Here is a 24,065-nt window from a genome sequence, read left to right as displayed (position 1 = left end):
TCAATGGAGTGCTAAAGGAAGTAGCAGTAGTTTCCTACTGTTGCCAGTCTTTATGCTAAGCTAAGCTAATTGTCTCCTGATTGTAGCTGCATATTTACAGTACAAACATAATCATCTTCTCATCTTATTATCAGGTGTCCATACAAGTGTTTGCTGGTGTGTATATATTACTGTTGATACAGCATGCATTCGTGCATATGGAAATAAACATCCAATAAAATGATGTTTGAAACAAGCTCCTTTGAATGTGTGTATGTTTTTGTTATGCAGATAAAAAATGTTAGACAAATTAAATGCAGAATGAGTGATACATTTCCTATAGCCTATGAAACTATGTATTATCTAAGCACAGGTGAAGACTATACTAGAAATACTACAACAAGTGCTTCAATTAGCTAACCAGAGTAGAGTTTGCATGGAAGCTAATGGACCAAAATGTACTTTAAAATGAGAATCTGCATCCCTCTGGATGAAGAAACTTATGAAAAGATGAATGATTGTCAAACTCCTGGTGTTTATATGATGCTAGTAGAACAGTAGGACATAGATCGGTTGTACTGGAGCTGACAGAAGGAAAATCAGATCCGCCCAGTGAAAACCTAACTCAGGTGAAGACATCAGTAAAGCTCTGAAGGTCTGTTTCATGTCCTTGGCCGACTCACACCTCTTGTTGCTAATTGTAACACAATGGAGGAGGGAATTGGCTACTATATAAAGTGTGGAAATGGTGTCAGTTGTTTTTGGTTAGGTCATCGGACACAGACATTGGCTACGCTGTAGAGGCGAGCCAGTCATGCTGGAACAGTTGCCCCATTTCTTGCCACGGATACTGTGCTCACGTACGTGTGTTAATGAATTATGTATATTGATAGATTCCCAACAGAAGCTGGAGGATGGGCATTCTCTTTCCATGAGAATAAACAAGAGAAATTATACACCATGGAAGCGTGCAGCCAGTCTATAAATAGAAGCGGTGCCTTTTTTGCCCGGGGATGTAGTTGCATTTTTACAGGTCAGACTGTGATCTCCTCTTAAGCCTCTGCATTGAGATGTAGCCGACACATCTCTGGGGTGCTGTCGCCGGCTCTTAGAGGGGCCCCTTTAATCTCTAAAAGCAGGGTGCATCTCATGGAGGAGAAATCAGTGGGAGGGGGGGAGGAGACTTTTATTATGGGGCCCCAAGATGGAGAACTGATAGCGTTAAAGTGGCAGTAGGCAGAATGTTTTTGGCATCATTGGGTAAAAATTACATAACAACCTTTCAGTATATTGTAATTCAAGTGTTCTGAGAGAAAACTAGACTCCTGCACCTCCTCATGGCTCTGTTTTCAGGCTTTAGAATATCTAGCCTGTGACGGGAGACTTTGGCCAATCACAGGTCATTTCAGAGAGAGAGAGCGTTCCTATTGGCTGTGCTCTGGCTGGTGGGCGGTGCTTGGTATTTTCTTAACTTATCTCAACATGGCTACTGGGTCACACACGTTCTCATTTTACAGTTAAACAGTACACTACAAGATGTTTCTGAAACATTTGAGGCGAGAAATAGGCATTACAGTAACAGAATATTGATTCATATTTGATCAGCGCTGCCTAGTTTGACCGTTTGATCGGAGTTTGCAAGTGATTGACAGCTGCTCAGAGGCTCCAGCTCGGCTCTGATCGGTTGTTTTCCTCCAGTCTGTGAAATCATGCAGATGTCATTAAACTGGGCATACACTGTACGATTTTAGTTTGTTTCTGGCCCAAATTTTGAGCCGCACGACTCATTTTAGAGTCGGACCGAATTTCAGCTACGTCGGGCGTCGTTTGCCATGCAGTGTACAGGGGGGGACCGAGGACCGATTAACTCCTACCAACCGGCCGTCGGACAGTCGGATGAATTTCTGACAGAAATTTAGTCGGCCATCCACAGGCTCTTGCATAGTTGAAGCAGAGCCACAAGCCCCAATGTCCCCAAGTGCCTTTTTTCTACTTTTTACAGTAATCAGAGCGTAGCTATCAAAATAACTGTTTTTTCTGTTTTACACGTACAGTGTGAGCACTCACATCGTGGCTGACGAACGGACTGTACAGTGTGAGCACATAAATTGTGAGATTTGGCTTTACATCGCAAACGATCTACTCGTACAGTAGGAACAACGTTTTTAAAATCGTTGTGTATGCCCAGCTTTAAGAGCAAATGAGGACACCGGAGGATAAAGAGGCACATGATCTTTTTCAGATGACCTGTCTCATGCACTACTGTCAGGATATAGTGACTGTTTTATAAAACTAACTTTTTTTTTTAAATAATATTTCCTCCAACTCTACCCTCTGCTACTTTAATCATCAGGTTATGGGGACAGATTAGAGGCTTCCAAGCAGGGATCTAAGGCCTGCACCCATTCATTTTCTGTAACCGCTTATCCTCGCGTACCTATGCCTATTTCTCTCCTCACATGTTTTCAGAAACATCTTGTCGTGTATTGTTTAGCGATAAAATTAAAAAGTTTGTGACCCGGCAGCCATGTTGAGATCAAGTTGTCAGGTTCTTCACAACTTCACCACTTGAACGCTAAGCATATCGTGTACACGAAGCACAAGCTCACAAGTTTCATTTGAAGGCACCAAAAGTCTTCCGTCTCAGGCTAGATTTTTTTAAATCCTGAAAACAGAGCCATGAGGAGATGCAGAAGTCTCTCTGAGCACTGGAATTACAATATGCTGAGAGGTTATTATGGAACTTGTTGCTTACTGAAGCTCTAACCTGACCTGCATGTCTTTGGACTGTTGTGGGGGAAACCTGAGCACCCGGAGAAAACCCCTCACGCCCGGATCTAAAAACTTAAGCTTCAAAAATGGCATGAAATGCATGAGAAAAGTGACTGCAGACGTGCTGCTGCTCTCCCCCTAAAAAGCCTTCACAGGAAATCAATAGTGGTCTCCATATAAGACTTAATCTGGGCTCCACACTACTACCGTGGCAGGCGGCCAGCTGACTGATGTGTGTGCGGTTTAAACGGCCCCCGCATCTTGCCCGCTTATCTGTAGGTGTCCCGATGATCTGCTCTGCTTTCTACTCATCTCGTCTGGCTGTTTTTTTTTTCCTGCTGTATCCCATCTCCTCCTCCTCCCTCCCTCCCTCCTCCTCCTCCTCCTCCTCCTCCTCCTCCTCCTCTCCCCACTAAGTTCGATGTGATCGGCTCTGGGCCCTAAACTTTGTTTATGTCCAATTTAGCGTTGGATAGGTTGTGCACAGTGTTTTTTTTTTTGGATTTGGACATCCTTTTTTAGATATGCTGGTGAAAAACTTACAAATATTGTACTAAAGGGTCTGATAGATCGCAATATTGAAAATCCGCTAAGTGCCATTTTTGGGTCGTAAGGCGAGATATTTATTTGCTGACTTATTTATTTTGTTTTGTTTTCTTATTTTTCATTAAAATGTTTTGTTGTTGCATCAGTGTCTATTGCGATCAACTGTAACGGACTGAGCGTCTCCTTATCCTTATACATATACATACAAAGATGCTTTGATATTTTCAACTACATATGTGAATGTGTACAATCATCTCTTTGAGTATATTATGTGCTATGTATTCTGTGTATTAGGGATCTAAATATGGTGTTTAGCTCTTGTGGCCACTGTGTGTTGGTGTATTGTTGGTTTTGTGTGTGTTTGTGTTTAAAAGCATAATAAAAATATTGTTGAAAAAAAAAAAGGGCAAAAAGTCCTTTTGATAAAACAAAACAATGGCTTATCTGTAGGTGTCCTGATGATCGCTCTGCTTTCTACTCATCTTGTCTGGCTGTTTTGTTTTTTTTGCTGTATCCCATCTCCTCCTCCCTCCATCCCTCCTCCTCATCCTCTTCCTCCTCCTCTCCCCACTATGTTTGATGTTGATCGGCTCTGGGCCCTAAACTTTGTTTTTTGTGCAATTTAGTGTTGGATAGGTTGTGTACAGTGTTTTTTTTTATTGAAAACTACTGAAAATGAGAGTTGTGTGAATCAAAACAGTAAAGTTTTAGGCTATAAAACCAAAACAAGGTATGCAGGTATGTATGTATGTATATATGTATATATTTAACTTATTTATTTATTTATTTTTTCCCATTATTTAGACATTGTGCGCAGCTAAAAAAAATGTTCTTTACCTCTCTGCTACTGTAGGTGTGTACCCCACGAATAGGCGGCTGGGGCAGGTGGGCACAGTGTTTATTGTATATGTACACTTTGAAAAAGAAAAAAAAATGGAAACACTCTTGTCTCCAAATAAAAATGAATTTAAAAAAAACAATGAGCTGAAAGATGATAAAAAAAGCTCCAAGTTGGTTTATAATTCTCTGTGGGTCAGCAACCACTTCGCATTACAGTCATTTGCTCCATTGTTATTATCATTATTATCTTTAAATCTGCAGCTCTAAGATTGCTCATTGCTAAGTTAAAGGGCAAAAAGTCCTTCTGATAAAACAAAACAATGGCTTATCTACACTGTAAAAAAAAAAAAGGTGTAAAATAATGGAAATTTTCCGGCAGCAGGGGCGCCAGAAAATGTCTGTTAAAAAACAGAAAAATACTGTCCGTTAATTAACATATATAAATTGCAAAAAATAAAAACAGTAATTATGTTTAATCAGCCTTTATTACTGTAATTTTACAAGAAATATTTTACTTTTAACATATATTTATTGTTAGAATAGTCATACACCGTAAATCTTAAACCATTAACATATAAATCACAAATGAAACATGTAATATTTAAAAAAAAAATCTGTCATTTTGAAATACAGACAGAAAATATAAAATTTCTTGGAAAAAAAATGTAAAAAGAAATAATTTTTTTTTACAGTGTGTAGGTGTCCCAATGATCTGCTCTGCTTTCTACTCATCTCGTCTGCCTGTTTTTTTTTTTTTTTTTTGCCGTATCCCATCTCCTCCTCCTCCTCCCTCCATCCCTCCTCCTCCTCCTCCTCTTCCTCCTCCTCTTCCTCCTCCTCTCCCCACTAAGTTCTCGGTGCTCGGCTCTGGGCCCTGCCGTGAGTTCTCGGTGCGGGCGACAGCGCTGCTGAACATGGCGTCAGACGGGATGATTTTAACGAACCACGACCACCAAATCCGGGTCGGAGTCCTGACAGGTAACAAAAACCTGCAGAAAACCGCATCTGCTTTTTTATTCTCACTTCATTCTGCATCACATTTAGCGTGGATTCATCCACCGCCGGCGGAGCTGCATACATGTCGGCGGATTTCTGCATCTCTCCATCTCTCCATCTCTCCATCTCTCCATCTCTCCATCTCTCTCTGCAGCCTCATTTAAAGCCTTTTCTTTCCACCGGTACATGCATCCACGTCTACATGCTCTGTGCTTTATGCGGTGGAAGCCTAAAAAAGATGCTCTCTCTCTCTCTCTCTCTCTCTTTCTCTGCATCGGGTTGTGTTGCGCTCATGTAGATTTGCAGTCGTTTTGCTGAAGAACAAGAGCTCAGTTTATGTGCATTGAATAATTCATGTCTCTCTATATATCTGATGTGCCTGTCAGAGCCTGATAATGACAGCTGACCGTGTGTTTGTGTCCGCTGCTAAAGATGCTGGAGATGTGATGTGATGCATTATTGACACCCAGCTGACCACAGCAGGTTTTTTTTTTGGTTTTTTTTTGTGTGTGTGAAGTGTTGCTCACGACAGTTGCTGAAGGTGGATGATGATGGTGATGATGGTGATGGTGATGATGGTGGTGATGATGATGAGCGCATCCTCTCGGCCTGTTAAAGAGCAGCGAGGTGGAGGAGGAGAGGAGAGGAGAGAAAAAAATCTGTGGAGAAAAATGCGCGTTTTGTGAATGACAGCAGAGTTTACATGACACATGATGATGATGTGTGTCTGGGTTTGGTTGGTTGGTTGGTTGGTGGGGCTGAACACACACACACACACACACACACACATGCACACACATGCACACACACGCACACACACACACACACACACACACACAGGATGCTGTTAGATCTGGTCGCCGCCGGCCTTCATTTTTTCTCTCTGTGTGTGTGTGTGTGTGTGTGTGTGTGTGTGTGTGCGTGTGTGTGTGTGTGTGTGTGTGTGTAGCCTATTGCTTTGTCATGTTTCTGATCGTCAAACATCACGCCAGAGGTTGTTGACATGATCTGGAAGTCAATTTGGTGGAGGATGTGGAGAGGGATGGAGGGATGGATGGAGGTGGTGGATGCATGATGAAGGCTGTCCAGAGGAATACCCTCCCTCTCTTCTTCCTCTCTTCTTCCTCCTCTCTCTCTCTCTCTCTCTCTGTGTCCATCCTGTGTGAGGCTGGGTCGATCAATATTTCATGCAAGCCGTGATCTCACACATACGGTGGTGTTCCTCCGTATGGAAATCCAGCCTGGTGGAGGAAGAGGCGGAGGAAGAGGAGGAGGTGGTGGTGGTGTGTAGCGATGGAGATGGAGGGATGACTGTGTGTGTGTAGAGATCCTCCACTGAAATCTGCACAGGGAAACCCCCACCACCACCAACACCAACAACACCACAACCACCCGTCGTCTCCTTCTTCTTCTTCTCCATCCCTCCTCCTCCTCCTCCTCCTCTCCTCACTGGAGAGAGAGAGGAAGAGGATGGAGAGGGGGAGAGCTGTCCGTGGTGCTGAAATCCAGCGTCACTCACAAATCAGTGCGGTACTGACCCTACCACGGTAAATACTGCATCAGATAGATACACCCAGGCTTTGAGAGGAGGAGAACACACATCTCTACTCACTTTATTTTTCCCCATCTCCATCTCCATCTCCACATTTTGCTGTATGATGAGGAATATGGTGTATATGTGACAGAAAATAGTCCCAAACTGATGAGGATTTGGTGTTTTAAACAGATATGAACGTGCTTTCAGATTGTTTTTTTGTTTATGTAGGTAGGTGGCTGTTTGCTGTATGTTGGTCACTAACTAGAGGTCTGTAGGGATGTCAATTAGGGATGCACCCATCTGACTTATTCAGTCCCAGTAGCAATACCTGGACTTTAGGTATCGGCCGATACCGAGTAACGATCCGATACCAGTGTTTAATTAATAAGCTGTATACCTCACTGTTTGTAAGGCAACATCAGACTTGACTTAAACATTACTTTCCTAACTTTGTAAAACAAAATGTAACAAAAGAATACATAAATATACTGTAAATTTACTGTATTATTTATTATTAAAGTAATAAATTGTACACCAACAACTTGGTAAAATATCTTCAGAATTAACAAGAATGACAATTCAACCTTAAACCTGTGTAAACCTTTTTAATGCAGCAATAAATTGGTCAAAACTTAAGCAGGAATTCAAATTCCAGTATATAATGTACAGTATATAGTATATAAACATAGAATTGAATTGAATAGATCGGCCCCATTGTCACCGATACCCGATCCAGCTATTTGAGTCAGTATCGGCCAGATATCTGATCCAGTATCGCTGCATCCCTACTGTCAATCGATTCAAATATTTAATCACAATTAATCGAATAATTGTCCGTAGTTAATCCCGATTAATCGCACATTTTTATCTGTTCAAATTGTACCTTAAAGGGAGATTTGTCAAGTATTTAATACTCTTATCAACACGGGAGTGGGCAACTATACTTGCTTTATGCAAATGTATGTATATATTTATTATTGGAAATCAATTAACAACACAAAACAATGACAGATATTGTCCAGAAACCCTCACAGGTACTGCATTTAGCATAAAACAATATGCTCAAATCATAACATGACAAACTGCAGCCCAACAGGCAACAACAGCTGTCAGTGTGTCAGTGTGCTGACTTGACTATGACTTGACCCCAAACTGCATGTGATTATCATAAAGTGGGCATGTCTGTAAAGGGGAGACTCGTGGGTACCCAAAGAACCCATTTACATTCACATATCTTGAGGTCAGAGGTCAAGGGACCTCTTTGAAAATGTCCATGCCCGTTTTTCCTCGCCAAAATTTAGCGTAAATTTGGAGCGTTATTTAGCCTCCTTCACTACAAGCTAGTATGACATGGTTGGTACCAATAGATTCCTTTGGTTTTCCTGCTAGAAACTAAAAATCGCGAGTTATGCGTTAAAGAAATGAGTGGCGTTTAAATAAATTTGCGTTAATGCGTTATTATCACGTTAGCTCTAGAACATCCCCAACACTACATGGGGTTAATTTCTCTATCAGCCACTTGATCCCCAACTGTATCCCTACTGTAGTGACAGATTAGCAGTTTGATCTTGCTGTGCAGTGTTGACAATCCCAGCGTACATGTGTCGACGTTGAGTCGCGCGGAGACACAACCGACAGGCTTATTTGTCTTTTTGATGTATTTGTGTGTATGTGGAGTAGGAGGGCTTGTACTGTCAGAGAAACAAAGCATCAAAGGAGTAAAAAAAACGGGGAGGAAACGGTGCACGGTGGCATTAAGTTGCCATGTTTTACCTGACCCTTAGCCTTTTAAGAATCTAATCGTGGCAGGATTACTCATGGCTAACAACACCGCTGTATGATTTTTTTTCTTTTTTTTGTGAGATGATGCTTTTTGACAGCGAAAAGTCCCCCCGCTGTGCTGCCACGGGGAAGCAAAGCTCAGAATATTCAGGTTGGATCTCTCTTATAACGCAGAAACCTTTTGTCGCCACCACACCTCAGTCTTAGTGTTCATTGCCAATGGTTTGCTGTGTTATAGGGCCTGTGTGAGCAGAATGCTAATAGAGTCTGGAGCAGTGCTCAATCTCCCTCCTTGTGAGGGTTAAAGGTCAGCCGTCCACTCCTGCATTCAGTCTCCAGGGAGGAGATGAGACCTTGGCTCAACCCTCCTCCATCACTTAGCCCCACATCCCTCTAGATAGGTGACAGAGCCCAGGGGACGTCTCTGTTGAGACCCCGGGAGCAGGGGACGCTGACATGTCGGTGAAATAATGTATGTATTTCGTGGGATGTTTGAGTAAGAGGTGGGGTTTTATTTGCGGGAAACTTGAAACAGGATAATTGGGGGGTGAACGTGCTGTCACTTGTCAAAGCTGTCACACTGAAAACGTGACCTTTGTTAGCAGTGGATGAAAGCTTCTCACGCTGCGCTCAGCCTATTGTGATGTTTCTTTCTCTATCCACCTGTTTATACGTGCTTGTGTATTTTTGATGCTTGAGTGCCTGGTTTCTAGCTGTCTGTGTTTCTTCCTGTTGAGTTTTAATTGTCCTGTGTGTCTCTCCCTGGGCCTGCCTCGGGGTCTCTGGGCACACGGCGACACACTCAGAGGAATATGTGTGCTTTAATTGCTTGATGCATGTGTGTATTTATGTATGCAGATATACAGTCATAAATGAAGAGTTGTGGCTTCAAGTTTGTGACAGCACAAACATCCCAAAGATGAATTATGTTGTCAGACATTTACTTTCTCGTCGAGGTGCTAGTTTCCTAATCTGACTCAGTGTGATGCATAGTGTGAAATTATAATATAAGCATCTGCCTTGACTGTTTCATTTAGACATTTCACAGGCAACAACAGCTGTCAGTGTGTCAGTGTGCTGACTTGACTATGACTTGCACCAAAACTGCATGTGATTATCATAAAGTGGGCATGTCTGTAAAGGGGAGACTCCTGGGTACACATAGAACACATTTACATTCACATATCTGGAGGTCAGAGGTCAAGGGACCCCTTTGAAAATGGCTTTGCCAGTTTTTCCTCACCAAAATTTTGTGCAAGTCTAGAGCGTTATTTGACCTCCTTCACGACAAGCTAGTAGGACATGGTTGGTATCAATGGATTCATTAGGTTTTTTAGTTTCATATGATGCCAGTATCTTCACTGTAACTTTAAAACTGAGGGCTACAACCTAAAAATCGCAAGTTACATTAATGCATTAGTGGCGTTAAAACAAATTAGCGTTAAGACGTTATTATCGCGTCAACTTTGACAGCCCTAAATCGTATATATTGAATACATTTAATATTTGCTATTTGAAATCGGTGCAACTAGGATGGACTTACGAGCAGATCAAAACAATGTCAATCGATTAAAACATTTATTTGCATGATTGTCCATAGTTAATCACGATTAATCGCAAATGAATCACACATTTTGTATCTGTTCAAAATGGACCTTAAAGGGAGATTTGTCAAGTATTTAATACTCTTATCAACATGGGGATATCAAATGTGTGTATATATTTATTATTGGAAATCAATTAACAACACAAAACAATGACAAATATAGGTATTTTCTAGGAAACCCTCTGCCCACATGAGAACCACACGTTGGACGCACTCCAGCTGAGCTTTCATGCATTTTCTAAGCACATGTGAGCGTGCACATCATGCATGTGCCCTTTACATGTGTGGTATATGTGCATATGCAATGTGACTCTGCTCTGCTCTTTGTGGTTTTCTGCACTAATACTGAGCTCTGGCTGGAAAACACAGCTTAGTAAATCTCCCCCCCCCCCAACCCCAAATATAGCTACTGTATGCATACCTTCCACGATCACACACCAAGAGAGAGAGAGAGAGAGAGAGAGAGAGGCTGGCAAAAGGCATTCAGTGGCTTTTAATCTGTATAAAGCCCGTGTGTATGTGTTGGACCATACGGTGTTATTATACGGCAGCTCTCCATGCATGGGCCGCGGCTGCTCTTGGATGTGTGGCTTGATTTACAGCCCGTAGAAAGCCCCATTGATGCCGGCTGCTGAGAGTGTGTGGGTTAACTCCAGCCCTTCCTCAAAGAGACGTGGACACACACTCGGCATCGGGCTTCCAATGAGGAGCCAGGGCAGGAAAGCTCCACTCTGCGACAGACAGCACACATGTTTCCCTCTCCTCTCTCTCTCTCTCTCTCTCTCTCTCTCTCTCTCTCTCTCTCTCTCTGTGTATCAGTCTCTCCCTCGCTTCTATTTTTTCAGCCTCGGTTGTAACAAGTGAGAGAGGCTCAGCGATGTGTGGGCGGCTCTCTAAACTTACATGTCTATCAGAAAGACATGAATCGACGGCAGGCAGGCTTCCCAAAACAACCACATTTAGATCGCTCTCTCAACCCCTCTGTTAAGTACAACTAATTCTGTGGCTCCCTGCAGAATGGGTGGATGCTTTTATTTTGGCGGAGTGGTTGTCCATTTCTTAATCTTAAGACTGGCCCATACTAAAAGATTTTTCAAATGTTAACAGTAGTGCTGTCAATCGATTAAAATATTTAATCGCATTGCATGATTGTCCATGAATAACACATTTTTTTATCTGTTCAAAATGAACCTTAAAGGGAGATTTGTCAAGTATTTAATACTCTTATCAACATGGGAGTCGGCAAACATGCTGCTTTATGCATATTATGTATATATTTATTATTGGAAATCAATTAACAACACAAAACAATGACAGATATTGTCCAGAAACCCTCACAGGTACTGCATTTAGCATAAAACAATATACTCAAATCATAACATGGCAAACTGCAGCCCAACAGGCAACAACAGCTGTCAGTGTGTCAGTGTGCTGACTTGACTATGACTTGCCCCAAACTGCATGTGATCATCATAAAGTGGGCATGTCTGTAAAGGGGAGACTCGTGGGTACCCATAGAACCCATTTTCATTCACATATCTTGAGATCAAAGGTCAAGGGACCCATTTGAAAACGGACATGACAGTTTCTCCTCGCCAAAATTTTATTTGGCGAGGATTATGTGGTCTGCATTTTGTTGGTCTGCTGAAGAGGTGAAGCGGTCAGAGGAAAGGTTTTGGTACGTCAACGTGTTTAATTTTAGATGCTTATCGACAAAACATCCATGTTGAACAGTAACGCACAACTGTGATTTTGTTAAACATGATGTATCCGTCGGTGTAGGCCTGGATCACGTGTGTGTCTGTGTGTATTCCCCCTTTGCTTGTCTGCGCGTGTGCGTGCACGTGGGTTTGCGAACACGTATGCGTGCCTGCTCGTGTGTGTACTTGTCTGGCTGCAGATGGGATAATAACTATTTAATCTGCTTTTCCACATAATTTAATCTCTGGAGTTTGTCCAAGCTCACCTTAACAGCTCAGGAGCTAAAGAGGCTCACAAGAGAAACAGGAGTCAAGTCAGCAAGAAGCAGCGACCTGGCGTGCCAGAGAGCACCTTGACCAAACGTAGGAGACGCCGTCATCTGTCACTGAATGGCGTGGGTGGCTGCCAGGTTATGGAGCAATCTCCTCTCGCTGTCTGTTTCTGAATGACTCAATCTAGTGTCTACGATGCAAGCCAAGGGTTTTACAATTGAAGGAGAGCTGCAATCACAGATACACAACACAGGTTTAACATCATCAGACTGACATATGCAGAAGATTTCCCTTCATCTACTTTTATTCTCCGTTAGGAAAATGACTACATTAACCAGAATGCTTTCACCTCACTAGTACTCAGAAAAATGTGTCTGAGTGTGTGTCATTTCAGCTGTGGGTTTCACATGTTGAGAGCATTGATGGGGGAACTTTCGATCAATAAAAAGTGGATTTCATGCTGCAGAAACCAAATGCAACAGGTCTTGTGTCTGCGTTGCACTCTGATCTATTTAGGCCTCTGTTGGTAGACAAATAATGTAACATGGATTCTCTCTATATTATTGTTATTGCAAAGTACATCATAGACGCTTTGTCACGGCCGTCGGCGTTTCCACCTTTTAGCGTCGTCATGTGACGCACCAGGCATTCCATTAACTACAATGTAAACCCATCCGCAGCAACAGAGTGTGGTGACGTAGTTTAAAGAGCGAAAAGACACACACGGTGGCTGGGCCCAACGATGAAAGGCTTTCATCCAGGAGACCGCTGTTCATGTCCCGTGTGTTAAGTTTCACTTTCACATGGGAATCAGCTGTCAAGTTACATATGTATTGTACAAATGTAATAATTTTAAGGCCAACCATGTTGTTTTTCCTAAACATAACTAAGTGGTTTTGTTGCCTGAACCTAAGCTAGTGTTATTGTTTTATTCACAACATTAAGCATGTGTTTACTGTGACCGGAAAGTGACGTCAAGGGGTCTGATAAAGCATGGTGATGAGTTGGGATGAGAGCGTGTTGACATGCACCCAAAGCGCATTGAGGACGGCTTGTGATCTGATCAGCCAAACCAGCTCCGGAGGTGGTCAGGGACGCATTATGACCACATTGAACACAAGCGTAAATTCAATTGCGTTTTCAACTACGTGGGCAGAAATACGTAACGCTAGGGCTATCACAAGTACCACTTTAGGGGGTTTGGCGCTTTGGTAGTAATCAACAGCGATCTTCAAAGCTTCGGCCGGGGCGCTCCTCCAGTCACTGGACCACCAGTGTAGAGAGATCACTTCCACCGCTCTGTCGGCACTCTGTGTGTGCAAGTGTAGTCGTGCCTCAAAGTCACGTTACCGGGCCCCCTCTCCCTTTTAAACGGTGGCGTTTTGAGGCTGATGTGTCTGCGCATTATGCACCGCCTCTTCAGCAGTACCCAGCTGCAAGTACGTGCAGAGTGCAGCTTCCGGAGGCTTCATCTCACCCCTTTCAGACAAAGCGATCCGATCTCAATGTGGACACTGAAGACGTATTAATACCAGGTGTAAATGTAATCAGGTTAAATCATAACTAAATACAATCTGGATACAAGACGCAGTTTAGGTCCAGGTGTAAAGGGGGTCAAAGTGAGATATGGTGTAGAGTTTTTATAAAATTGAAACATTTGATTTCTTGGTGTAGATGATAGATAATAGATGCATTGTATGGTGGTTTGGTACCTGCAGCTTGGTGGTCCATTCCAACTAACACAATTGGTCATTTTAGCTGGTGGGAAGCTGTTGAGGGATCATGTGTTGAACTCAAACTGGTTGACTTGGGTGCCTATATATAGGGGAAGGCGTGAACAAGGGCTTGGCGATAATTCAGTATTATTTTTTGCTGATTTTACGTGAAATCATATTTGTTACGGTTACACTTCCAAGTTAATTATTCATAGCATATTGTAATTAAAAACTAAAACATCAGATATCTTTTGAAAAATATTTAAATGAGTGATTTCCTACATTTCCCAGAATGCCTTTCTTTGTCTGTTGCAAGAGTGGAATCTCAATGGATTCAGTTAATTGTGCTAAGTTGAATTTTTAACATGTCATTTTGTATATTTTTACCATATTGTGATATATCTATAGAGAGGCATACATCGACATAGATATCGGAAAAATATTATATATTTTATATATATATATATATATATATATAGTGATACTAGTGTGAAACTCTGCCCACTCTTGTGAAAATTAGAGCTGACGACAACATTTACTGGATGAAGCACATAGCAGTCTACCGGCTCCTCAAGCCAACTGCAGTTAGCTTTGACAAGGACCATAGAACAGCAACTTTGACTTTCTAAATTGAGAGGAAAAACCTTCTGCTTTCAAACTCAGTTGTAGTATTGGTAACATCATGTTGTCTACACATGGCCAGTTATCCATGGAGAATGACACAACCATCAGATATGGTCATCAAATTGATGTTATTTTGACAGGGTTCAAGTGTTTTACTCTCTTAGCAACAGGATCTAAAGATGCAGAATGAACAATCAGATAGCTTATTGCTTAAAGATACCTAAATAGCCTAAATCATCTGTCCTCACAGCCCATATGCGTATTTGTGAAGTCCTTGCTAACTCCCTCATAGCCACTAGTCTGTCTGTGCTCCCATCAGCACCACAGCGTTATTATCCCTCCCCGTTTCCCACTCTGTTGACGCTGAGACAGCCAGACGTAATATCCTGACACAGCTGACGTCATGACTGGATAACAAAAAAAATACAAAGTAGATGTTACCATTCGGTTCACTGGTGATATAAAGATATGTGGTTTGGATGGGAATCAGAGAGCCCCAGGCGTGTGTCTACCCACTAGCATGATTTCATTCCTCCTTTTTCCTGCTTTTGACCCAACTCTCTGTGTCTGTCTATGGTTGAATCATCTCTAAGCTGCTACTAGGGGGGTTCCCTTGCAACAATATGTGGGCATCTGTTCAACAATATGCTAGTTTGAGAGGGATACACTTGGAACAGAAGAGCTACAACAGAGGGGGGAGGACACACACATTGGGCAAACACTTGTTCCTGCTTCTTATCTCTCATCCGATTTCCAATGATTTTAAATCATCTTTAAAGGGGACGTATCAGGAAAAGCTCACTTTGTTGTGATGTGCTTGTGTACGTACATCCGGGTATCTGGAGTTTCCTACCAACCCACAACCCAGTGGGGGCTGCTTAGATCAGAAAACATATGATTCAACAAGCCATTCAGATTTGGCTCCGATTCCTATTTCACATGCAGGCTCATTAGAATATACCGCCCACAGCTTGAGAACTACCTTTGCAAAGGTGCACCATATTTTTCATGACTGACTGGGCTTTTTCGGGAGGGGGTCTTAAAGAGACGGGCGCTAAAACGGAGCGTTTCAGACAGAGGGTGAATACAGGTATATTCAAACAGACAGTATGAGAAAAAAATGTTTTTTTGAAGATTTAAAATAGGGTTGTCACGAGAAGCGATACTTCGATACTTCGATACTTCGATGCCAAAATTCTGAAAACATGACAATATTCGTTTTACTTCCGTCAGGGCTTGAGGCTAACGGCAAAAAGTATAGAAGCAAAGAGACGAAACTCCGGTATTTTTTGACAACAGTCGCCATTTTGGCAAACACTTATAATATTTATAATATTTTATTGTTTAACACAGACCATTTTTTGGTAGAATATGACAATAGAATAGAAATAATTTTTTAATTTTTTTCACTCGCTTTCAGTCCAAAATGGCGGAAGCATAGCTTTGCTGCTAGGTGCTGATGTTGCAATGGAACGAACAATTGACTTTCACTTCTTGGCAATATACGCTCTTTCATCCTTTCATCCGGGGGATGTTAGAAAATGTGTTTGGGATGCAGTAAACTCAGGATGCACCCTATTTTTCCCTGACTATGCTTCATTGTGAACAAGAAATCGGTGTTGAAATCGGCAGAACGAGGGCTAGTTAACGTTAACTGTTAGTTCCGTGCAGCACTGTGCTACTGGCTGCTAAGATAATGCTAACTAGCTCTCGTCCTGCAGATTTCAACACGTGGGGTACCATTGATTTACATTATGATGCTCTATTCGGTAAAAGTGAGTATTGGGCCAGGGTGAATTCTAACGTTATCATGATGATTATCTGCAATTATTTTAATAATCTATTAATCATTTAAGTCATTTTTAAGCAGGAATACTACACATCCTTGAGTTTAAACTTCTAAAAGGTGAGGATTTTCTGCTTTTCTTTGTGATATTAAACTGAATATCTTTTGTGTTTTGGACTGTTGGTTGGAAAAAAACAAGCGATCTGTTGAGGTACATGGGATTTATTGTTTTACTTTTGTTTTTAACCATGGTATGGAATTGGCATTGAGAATCGTGGAATTTCACTGGTATAGGTATCAACTGGTACATTTCTGATATTGTGAAATCCCTCATAGAAACCCCAAAATAAAAACTTGAAAATGAGCATGATCTGTCCCCTTTAAGCCAAATTTGAAGGACTATTTTGCACAGACTTTCACAGGTTGTAATCCCAAGGGCCATGAAGACGAAATGGTAGCATTGTCAGAGAACAAGCAAGCACCTGGACGGTTCGTGTGCTGTTAGTTAGACTAGAAATATATTTGATCCCGTTGTTAGCGTGTGGTCGGACAAGGATTTATCTTTTTGGTTTGGGTGGGGCTCGTACTGTAGCAGCGGTTAAAACACTGGCTGACCCTCCTCTTACTTCCTCTCTCTCTCTCTCTCTCTGCATCACACGCACAGCTGTGACAGTGGACAGCAGCAGCAAGGCAGGCGGACCACATGACCAGAATAGACAATGCAGGATCAGGGACACGAACACAGAATGAGAATTAAGTCTTCACTGCAAAGGAATTATTCTCAGCGTCGAGTAGCGGGGAGTGGAGTGTGTGCCGGGGCGGGGGGGGGGGACTCTCCTCCCCTTTTGCACACACCCCCCCTCTCTCTCTCTCTCTGCTTTCACAGCCCATGGAAATAATCCTCCCTTACTGTAAATAGTCTTTAATTGGGATGCGAGTTAGAACAAGAGGCAGACGGTATTTGGCGGACAAGGAGCAGCGTCTCCTCCGCTCTCGTAGGCTCTTGTCAGCTCTCCAGAGAAGAGCTCCATCGGGGGCTGCCTGGAAAGCTATTCCCAGACTGGATGCGTAGGTGTAGGAGAGTTGGTCCGTTCCCACTCCCTCCTGGCCTGAAGCAGTGTTACAGTCTGTCATTCATTTGAGGTGATAATCACAGAGGGGGCTAGCGTAGCCAACAAAAAAAAAAAGAGAGGAAGATTGTTCGATATTTTTGGGAGTAAGCAAAAGAGCAAAAGAGATGCTGGAGCTTTTTAGTGTCAGCACTCATCTTGTTCTGACAGAAAAGGCTGGTATCGGACATGCAGAGCTGGGAGCTATTGCTTTCTATTTTTGTGTTGGTGATAAACAGGAAAGACTGTTCTGAAATGAGTTGTAACACCTTCCAGCAAGTGTTTGATGAGTGGTGAGGGAGCTGTGTCCAAACCCTCAGATTCATATGATGTGTAACATCCAGGGTTATTCCAGGTGAAATTCTCTGCACATCCCACAAGCTGTTAATGAGTAAAATGAGGAGTCCTACTATATTTCTCTTTTGCAAATAATGCTAATTCCAAAATCATATATTAAGCTTTTAATGCATGTTTAGTTAAGGGAAATTTAACATAGTTTAAGAGGTGTTGTGATCAACAGACTGCTGGTGCTGAAACACCAAGACGACGGTCGGCCGTCGGACAGTTTGGGGCCGTCAAGTTTTTGGTTGAACATGCTGGTATTGAGTCGAATACTGTTTCCCTATCGATATGTGTTTCCCCCTAGCTAAATGTGAACCGATCCTTATCCCTAACCCTAACCACAGAAGGGGGACGTAATAATTTTAACAGGAGGGAAACACAATTTTGACGTGACACCAGCCGTCTAAAGGCCCTGATAACACCAAGCCGCGTCGGCCTAGTTTTTTTTGTAGTATCCCGCACTGTCAGCTCTCGTCTGCCCTTGTTGGAGGCTTTTCAGCTGATTCAGCATGTTTAATCTGCAGCTGAGCTTGTCGGTGAGAGAAATCACTCTGATTGGCTGTTCAGCTTAAACGAATCAGTGCACGAGAAAGGAAACGAAAAGTGAGGAAAGCAAGCCAACAAGTAAAGTCAAGAGGAAAAACACAGAAGGCTCTTCTCATTTTTCATCTTCAACTCATCTGATCATTCATATACACGGATATTTTCACAGCGACATGGTCGTCTGGAATGAAGTTAAGTGGTGAGTGAGAGTGGTGTGGAAATGGTCGGCAAACGCCGCTTTGTTTCATGTACATATCATAACAACACCTTGTATATCCGCAGTCACCGGTCTTCTTTTTGAATGATGAATACAGACTACCGCCGCCTGCTGGTGTGGAGAGTTATTTTCTCTCACGCAGGCGCAGAACGTACGTGGTAACTGGCCGTCGGCTGTAGTCTTTGGGGTGTGTTCGAGAGCAACTTGTCGGCCAAGACAAAGGTGACGTGAGGCGACGCAACAGACGGCCTTCGTCGCCGCTACTTCTCAGATGTTGGTTTGGTGTGTCTGGGCCTTTATGCTGTTACCTTTCTACAATTAGCATATTTAATCATACAATTTTTCCATTCCAATTTAGTCTTCTCTCTGTGTCTATTCTACACATGTTGCGTTCAGGAGCAGTACTGCTGTGTTTCACCTGGCAGCTCTGAACACTCAAAGCCACGATCACTGTACTTACACGCTTAAAATGGAAGAAAAAGTCTTAATATATAAATATATAAAATATGCTTTGGGTCTCAGATTCTACGACTAACGGGGATGTTTTCAAATTCTGCATATTGTTGTTTTAAATGCACCTCCTAAAATATATGAGTTTCTGGTTCGCTGACAGTTAAAAAGAAATATGGAGTTTAATTAAATGCTAATTCATCATTTTTAGTAATGCCAGATTTGCATTTTGTGATGTGGCGAAGCCATTTCCAGTGAAAACTTTCTCCTTTCCAATTCATCACATAATGTATTTGGATGAAGCAGTAGGCTATAATTTGGTCTTTGGGGAGAGATACATTTTCAAAAAAATTAATTTTTCTAAAGTTGTACAACATCTATTTAACAAGTAAGTGCTAGATCATTTTACTAATTGATTAAATCAAATTATTTCCTGTTTTTCACATAGGCCTAATTGATCAATATATTGGGCCATTTAACCCTTTGACTTTAACACTGCAGCTGTTTCAAATCACTTCCTGGTTCTGTTTTTCTTCTGGTTGTATTTTATGCTACTCTGGAGAGACGGGGTTTGGGTCCCCCCCCCCCCCTCCCTCCTTCGCCCGGGTCGGTCCCTCGCGATAACCTGTGCGAGCAGAGAACCTGAGAAGCTGAGTGATGGCGATACAGATGGAGATAAAAGATACAAGGGGTGCGTTTTAACTGATGAGTCACTCTTATGGTTCCGCTGCCGCTGATCCTGGCTTGAGGTGTTAATTAGAGCTGGAGGGACGGAGGGGGTGAAGGATGCAGGAGGTGACGGAGGGGGTGAAGGATGCAGGAGGGACGGAGGGGGTGAAGGATGCAGGAGGTGACGGAGGGGGTGAAGGATGCAGGAGGTGACGGAGGGGGTGAAGGATGCAGGAGGGACGCAGGGGGTGAAGGATGCAGGAGGGACGGAGGGGCTGAAGGATGCAGGAGGGACGGAGGGGGTGAAGGATGCAGGATGGACGGAGTGGGTGAAGGATGCAGGAGGGACGCAGGGGGTGAAGGATGCAGGAGGGACGGAGGGGGTGAAGGATGCAGGAGGGACGGAGGGGGTGAAGGATGCAGGAGGAACGGAGGTGGTGAAGGATGCAGGACGGACGGAGGGGGTGAAGGATGCAGGAGGGACGGAGGGGGTGAAGGATGCAGGAGGGACGGAGGGGGTGAAGGATGCAGGAGGGACGGAGGGGCTGAAGGATACAGGAGGTGACGGAGGGGGTGAAGGATGCAGGAGGGACGGAGGAAGTGAAGGATGCAGGAGGTGACGGGGAGAAAAAGAGAGAAAGGGGAGAAAAAGTCATTGATTCATCAGCGTTGTCCCGTGTGCTGCCACGCCGCCTCACGTCTTTATCTGTCCTCATCTAATAGGTGTCTGAAACGTATACCTCTCTCGTGTTTCACTCAGGGGAGGAGGTCATCTGGCCTGTATCTACTGTAGCATCTATCACAGGCTGACGGGGTGCTGATGTCTCCTCATTGAGAGCAGGGGCTACACTAGCAATGCTAATAGTCTCTACAGTACAGTGTTTTTAACTAAACCATTCAAAAGTGAACACACATTTTAAGCATTGACATTACACAAAGTGTTAGAATTGAAAATATACACATTGGATTTGGTTTATCTGGTTGTTTGGTTGCTTCGTAATATTAAAGAGATAGTTCAGATGTTTTGAAGTGGGGTTAGATCAAGGTTGGCACGCCCCCAGTTTGGAGAAACAGATCTTGGATATACTCTGTTGTTACAGAGATGTTGTACTTCCAGAGATGGATGGATCATCAGATCATCAGAGGCTCTAGGGAGCGTTGGATTCTACATCCTCCTGGTCTGTCAGATCACTAACATGTTAACAGCAGGTGGAGAGACCAAGACAGGCTGACAATTTCTTAGTGGAGAAAAATTGATGTTTAGTTCACATGTAACTTGAACAGAAACGGTAACATTTTGTGGTTGTGGTTATCTGTCTACTCCACCGATTTTACATGTCAAAGTCAGTTTAGTAGGCATGGATGTCACTCAAATGACATCACTTGAGTAATCTCCGTTTGGACATGAAAATTACAATTTTTCAACAGAATGCCTGTGTTACGAACAAAGGGGCTTGGAGTTAGAAGGACATGGATATACCAGGAGCGAGGTGTCCAACAGAAGATGCTATTGAGTTGCATAGGAAGTGGAAAATGTAGTTTTTCAGGAGTTTGACTCATAACAGTGCAACAGTGTCGTTCCCCTCCTGGACCATCAGCGGTGACAAGAATCAGGAGCTGAGAGAGGGGGACTACCTCTCAGATCTTCCATGTAGTGCAGCAGCTATTAAATCTGGCTCACTGCAAGAAGAGACAGGGAACTTCATTTATGTCAACATCACTCAGGTTTCCTGTATTTCGACATTTTGTTGCTGTTTGCCAAACAGAGGAAGAGAGTTTGAAGAGGGTCGGCGTGGAACACAAGAGACAGAAGAAACACAGCTAGTCAAAGTGAAGCTACGACGAGTAAACAAAGTGCACAATATGGGTAGTGTTTTTTCCCAAAAGGTGTGCATGACTGTAAATATAGCCCCTTTAAATCCCCACTCCTGTGTATTTTGGCTTTTCTATTATATTTCATATTTATTTGAGTAATTCCCTAAGTTCATCAGCCACACTGTTTACAAGTTTTTATTGATAAATAACTTAATTTTGTGCTCAAAGTTAAAAAAAAAAAAGGTTGTTGGTAAAAATATGACGTCTGACTATAGTAGAAGCTGCAGGTCAAAGGTCATCCTCCAAGCTGCATGCTCGTTTGGGTCTGAGCAGCAGCAAAGCGATAAATCTGTTTATCTTTCTGTCAGTTTGTATATCTAGTTAGTTAGCTAGTTAGATGTAGTTAGCTAGCCCAACTCGTTGCATTAGCTAACTGAGGGTTTTCATTTTATTTTTTATTTTCCTCCACCTTAGTTTAGTGTGTTTATTTTCAAAATGGCATTTGTGTGTGCGATGAACGAGTGCTGTCAACGTAGTGGATTACACAAAACAATACACTGACTGTCTCTCTCACTCGCTCTCTTCTTTACCGTACGGAAATGGAAAGCAGCCAATACCGTTTTAGTGGTTGCGGGCCTCTAACAGGTCCGAACAACGGGAGTGCACAACTTTCAGCCCAAAAGAAAACAAGAGAAAAGTCCCGTTAGAGAAATAAACGAATCACAGTGCAGCCCAGTGCGGTGTCGGTGCTGGAGCTGAGGCGAGAGCCGCCAGTGTTAGCACCTCCAAAAGGTGCCGAATTTGCCTTTCAAACAGCAAACCTCGGCAACGTGTCTATCCGTTCTCGGTTGCACTGCGGCCGGCGTGCGGCGCTGCGGCTCCTCTGTGCAGCAGCAGCCAGACGGCCGCCTCGCCAGGAGGAGACAGTGAAGGAGAGAGCGAGTGAGAGAGTCGGTGTGCTGCGCTAATTCTTGTCTCATTAGTGGTCTGATGAACAGTAAATTCATCTAAACTGGGTTAAAAAACGATGCAATCTGGTTGCCATGGTAATTAATGACTATTAACCACACCCCCATTCTCTGTTTGAGAAAGAACGTTAACCAAAAAACAGGAAGTAAAACTGGCTGAAGGAGGGGGGGGGGGGGGTTAATTTGAATTCAAACATGTAAATAACAAAAGAAAAGCTTGGAAGTTATCACACACTACGTAATAATATGATCAGGCATTCATAAGAACAAAGACGAGCGTCTGTATCAAGAAGGTGGAGAAGCACCGCTGGGAAGAGGTGTAGCGCCGTGTGACTTCTGGCTGTCACCCTTGGCAACGGCCCTTCCGCTCCTTCTTGACACGCTGCCAGGGTGTCCATTGGCTTGTCACTTGTTCAACCCCCCTCCCTCTCTCCCTCTCTCTCCCTCTTTCTCCTCCTTTTCCTCCATCTCCATCTCCATCCCTTCCTCCCGAGGCCCATGAGAACCGGCCACGTTGAGGTGCGACGCGTTGATTGATGTGTGTGTGTGACACTCACTTCCGGGAAACCACCGTCGTCGTCTGTATTGGGGAGAAACGTTTCTATTTTTGTCGCGACGACGAATGCAAAGGTGACATTTGAGGGTATATTTGGGGAAGTGTCCAAAATCGACGCTATGCTTGATGGTTCTCAATTAAAAAGGCTTCTCCCTGCAGTGTTTACAGTTGCTATGGAGCGACATAATTGACAGTAATTATATCAGTCGCTGGCTTGCTCACACATTTATATTTACATCACTTTCACTAATCAATTCCATATCAATGATAATTGAAATCTAGTTTGACGAGTGTTACTTCAGAGATAAATATAACGCTCTCTCTCTTATTCCCACTCATACATCACATCTTATCTCCAACCATCTCCCTTTTTCTCGCTCGCTATTTTTGTCCCCGGCTCCTCACCTCTCTCTTCCTCGGCCCACCTTTCTCACTTTTTTTTTTTTTACCTTTGCTGTCCGTCTGCGCCCGACTCACTCCATCTCCCCGGCGAAGTGAAGGAGCGAGCGGTGCGAGGGGGAGCATGTACATGTGAATAATAGAGGAGGCCAGCTTCTCCCTAACGAGGTGTGTTTGATGGCTGACCTCAGCCCAATGTGTGTGTGTGTATGTGTGTGTGTGTGTGTGTGTGTGTGTGTGCGTGTGTGTGTGTGTGTGTGTGTGTGTGTGTGGTCAAGGTGTTCTCCCATTCTCCTCTATTATTCAGCGTCATGCCTTTTCCGTTTCTACCACAAAACCCTTTCAGATCATGGCACCTGGGAATCAAATGTTAATAGACACCCGCCCACACGCTCGCACACACATCGCAGCCACAAATGCTCAACACACACACACACACACACAAGAGCCAGATTGATTGACATGACGCGGCGCGGCTCGTCGGCTTTGTTGCCCTTTTGCATCATTTATGGTCTTACAACAGGCGTGACTGGCGTTTTTTTCAATCCTGGCTCATGACTGTGTACGTTTCAAAAGAGTGAGTCGGGGGGTTTCTCACTCAATGTTCTGCTTCATCGCTCCACATGCTCTTTTGTGTTTGGCCTTCTCTTATTGTGGCGGCAGATTTATGGAGAGAAATAAGTACTCGGTTCTAGTAGTGACTTACATGAATGTGCTGAAAAGCCAGACGTCAGAGTTTGTCACTTGAACGTAACATACATGTGATGATCAGAAGCAGGCTGTTCATAGCTAAACCTACGAAGAGCAATGCACTATAATTCATATATAACCCACGTAATCA

The 24,065-nt window shown here is 43.2% G+C and overlaps 1 protein-coding gene across 1 annotated transcript in view; it reads left to right on the top strand.

Annotated features, from left to right (window-relative positions):
• The first annotated feature begins 2,976 nt into the window (after positions 1-2,976).
• The window catches only part of gphnb (gephyrin b), a 119,450-nt gene continuing 98,361 nt past the window's right edge, over positions 2,977-24,065 (top strand). Inside the window, exons 1-2 of the mRNA XM_037750977.1 lie at positions 2,977-3,030; positions 4,837-5,115. Of these exons, the coding sequence (XP_037606905.1) occupies positions 2,982-3,030; positions 4,837-5,115 (328 nt within the window). The 5' untranslated portion in view covers positions 2,977-2,981. The remainder of the gene's footprint in view (positions 3,031-4,836; positions 5,116-24,065) is intronic.

This window comes from Sebastes umbrosus, chromosome 18, assembly GCF_015220745.1.
Source record: "Sebastes umbrosus isolate fSebUmb1 chromosome 18, fSebUmb1.pri, whole genome shotgun sequence".
Taxonomy (NCBI): Eukaryota; Metazoa; Chordata; class Actinopteri; order Perciformes; family Sebastidae; genus Sebastes; species Sebastes umbrosus.
This window is presented reverse-complemented; position numbering and strand designations above follow the sequence as displayed.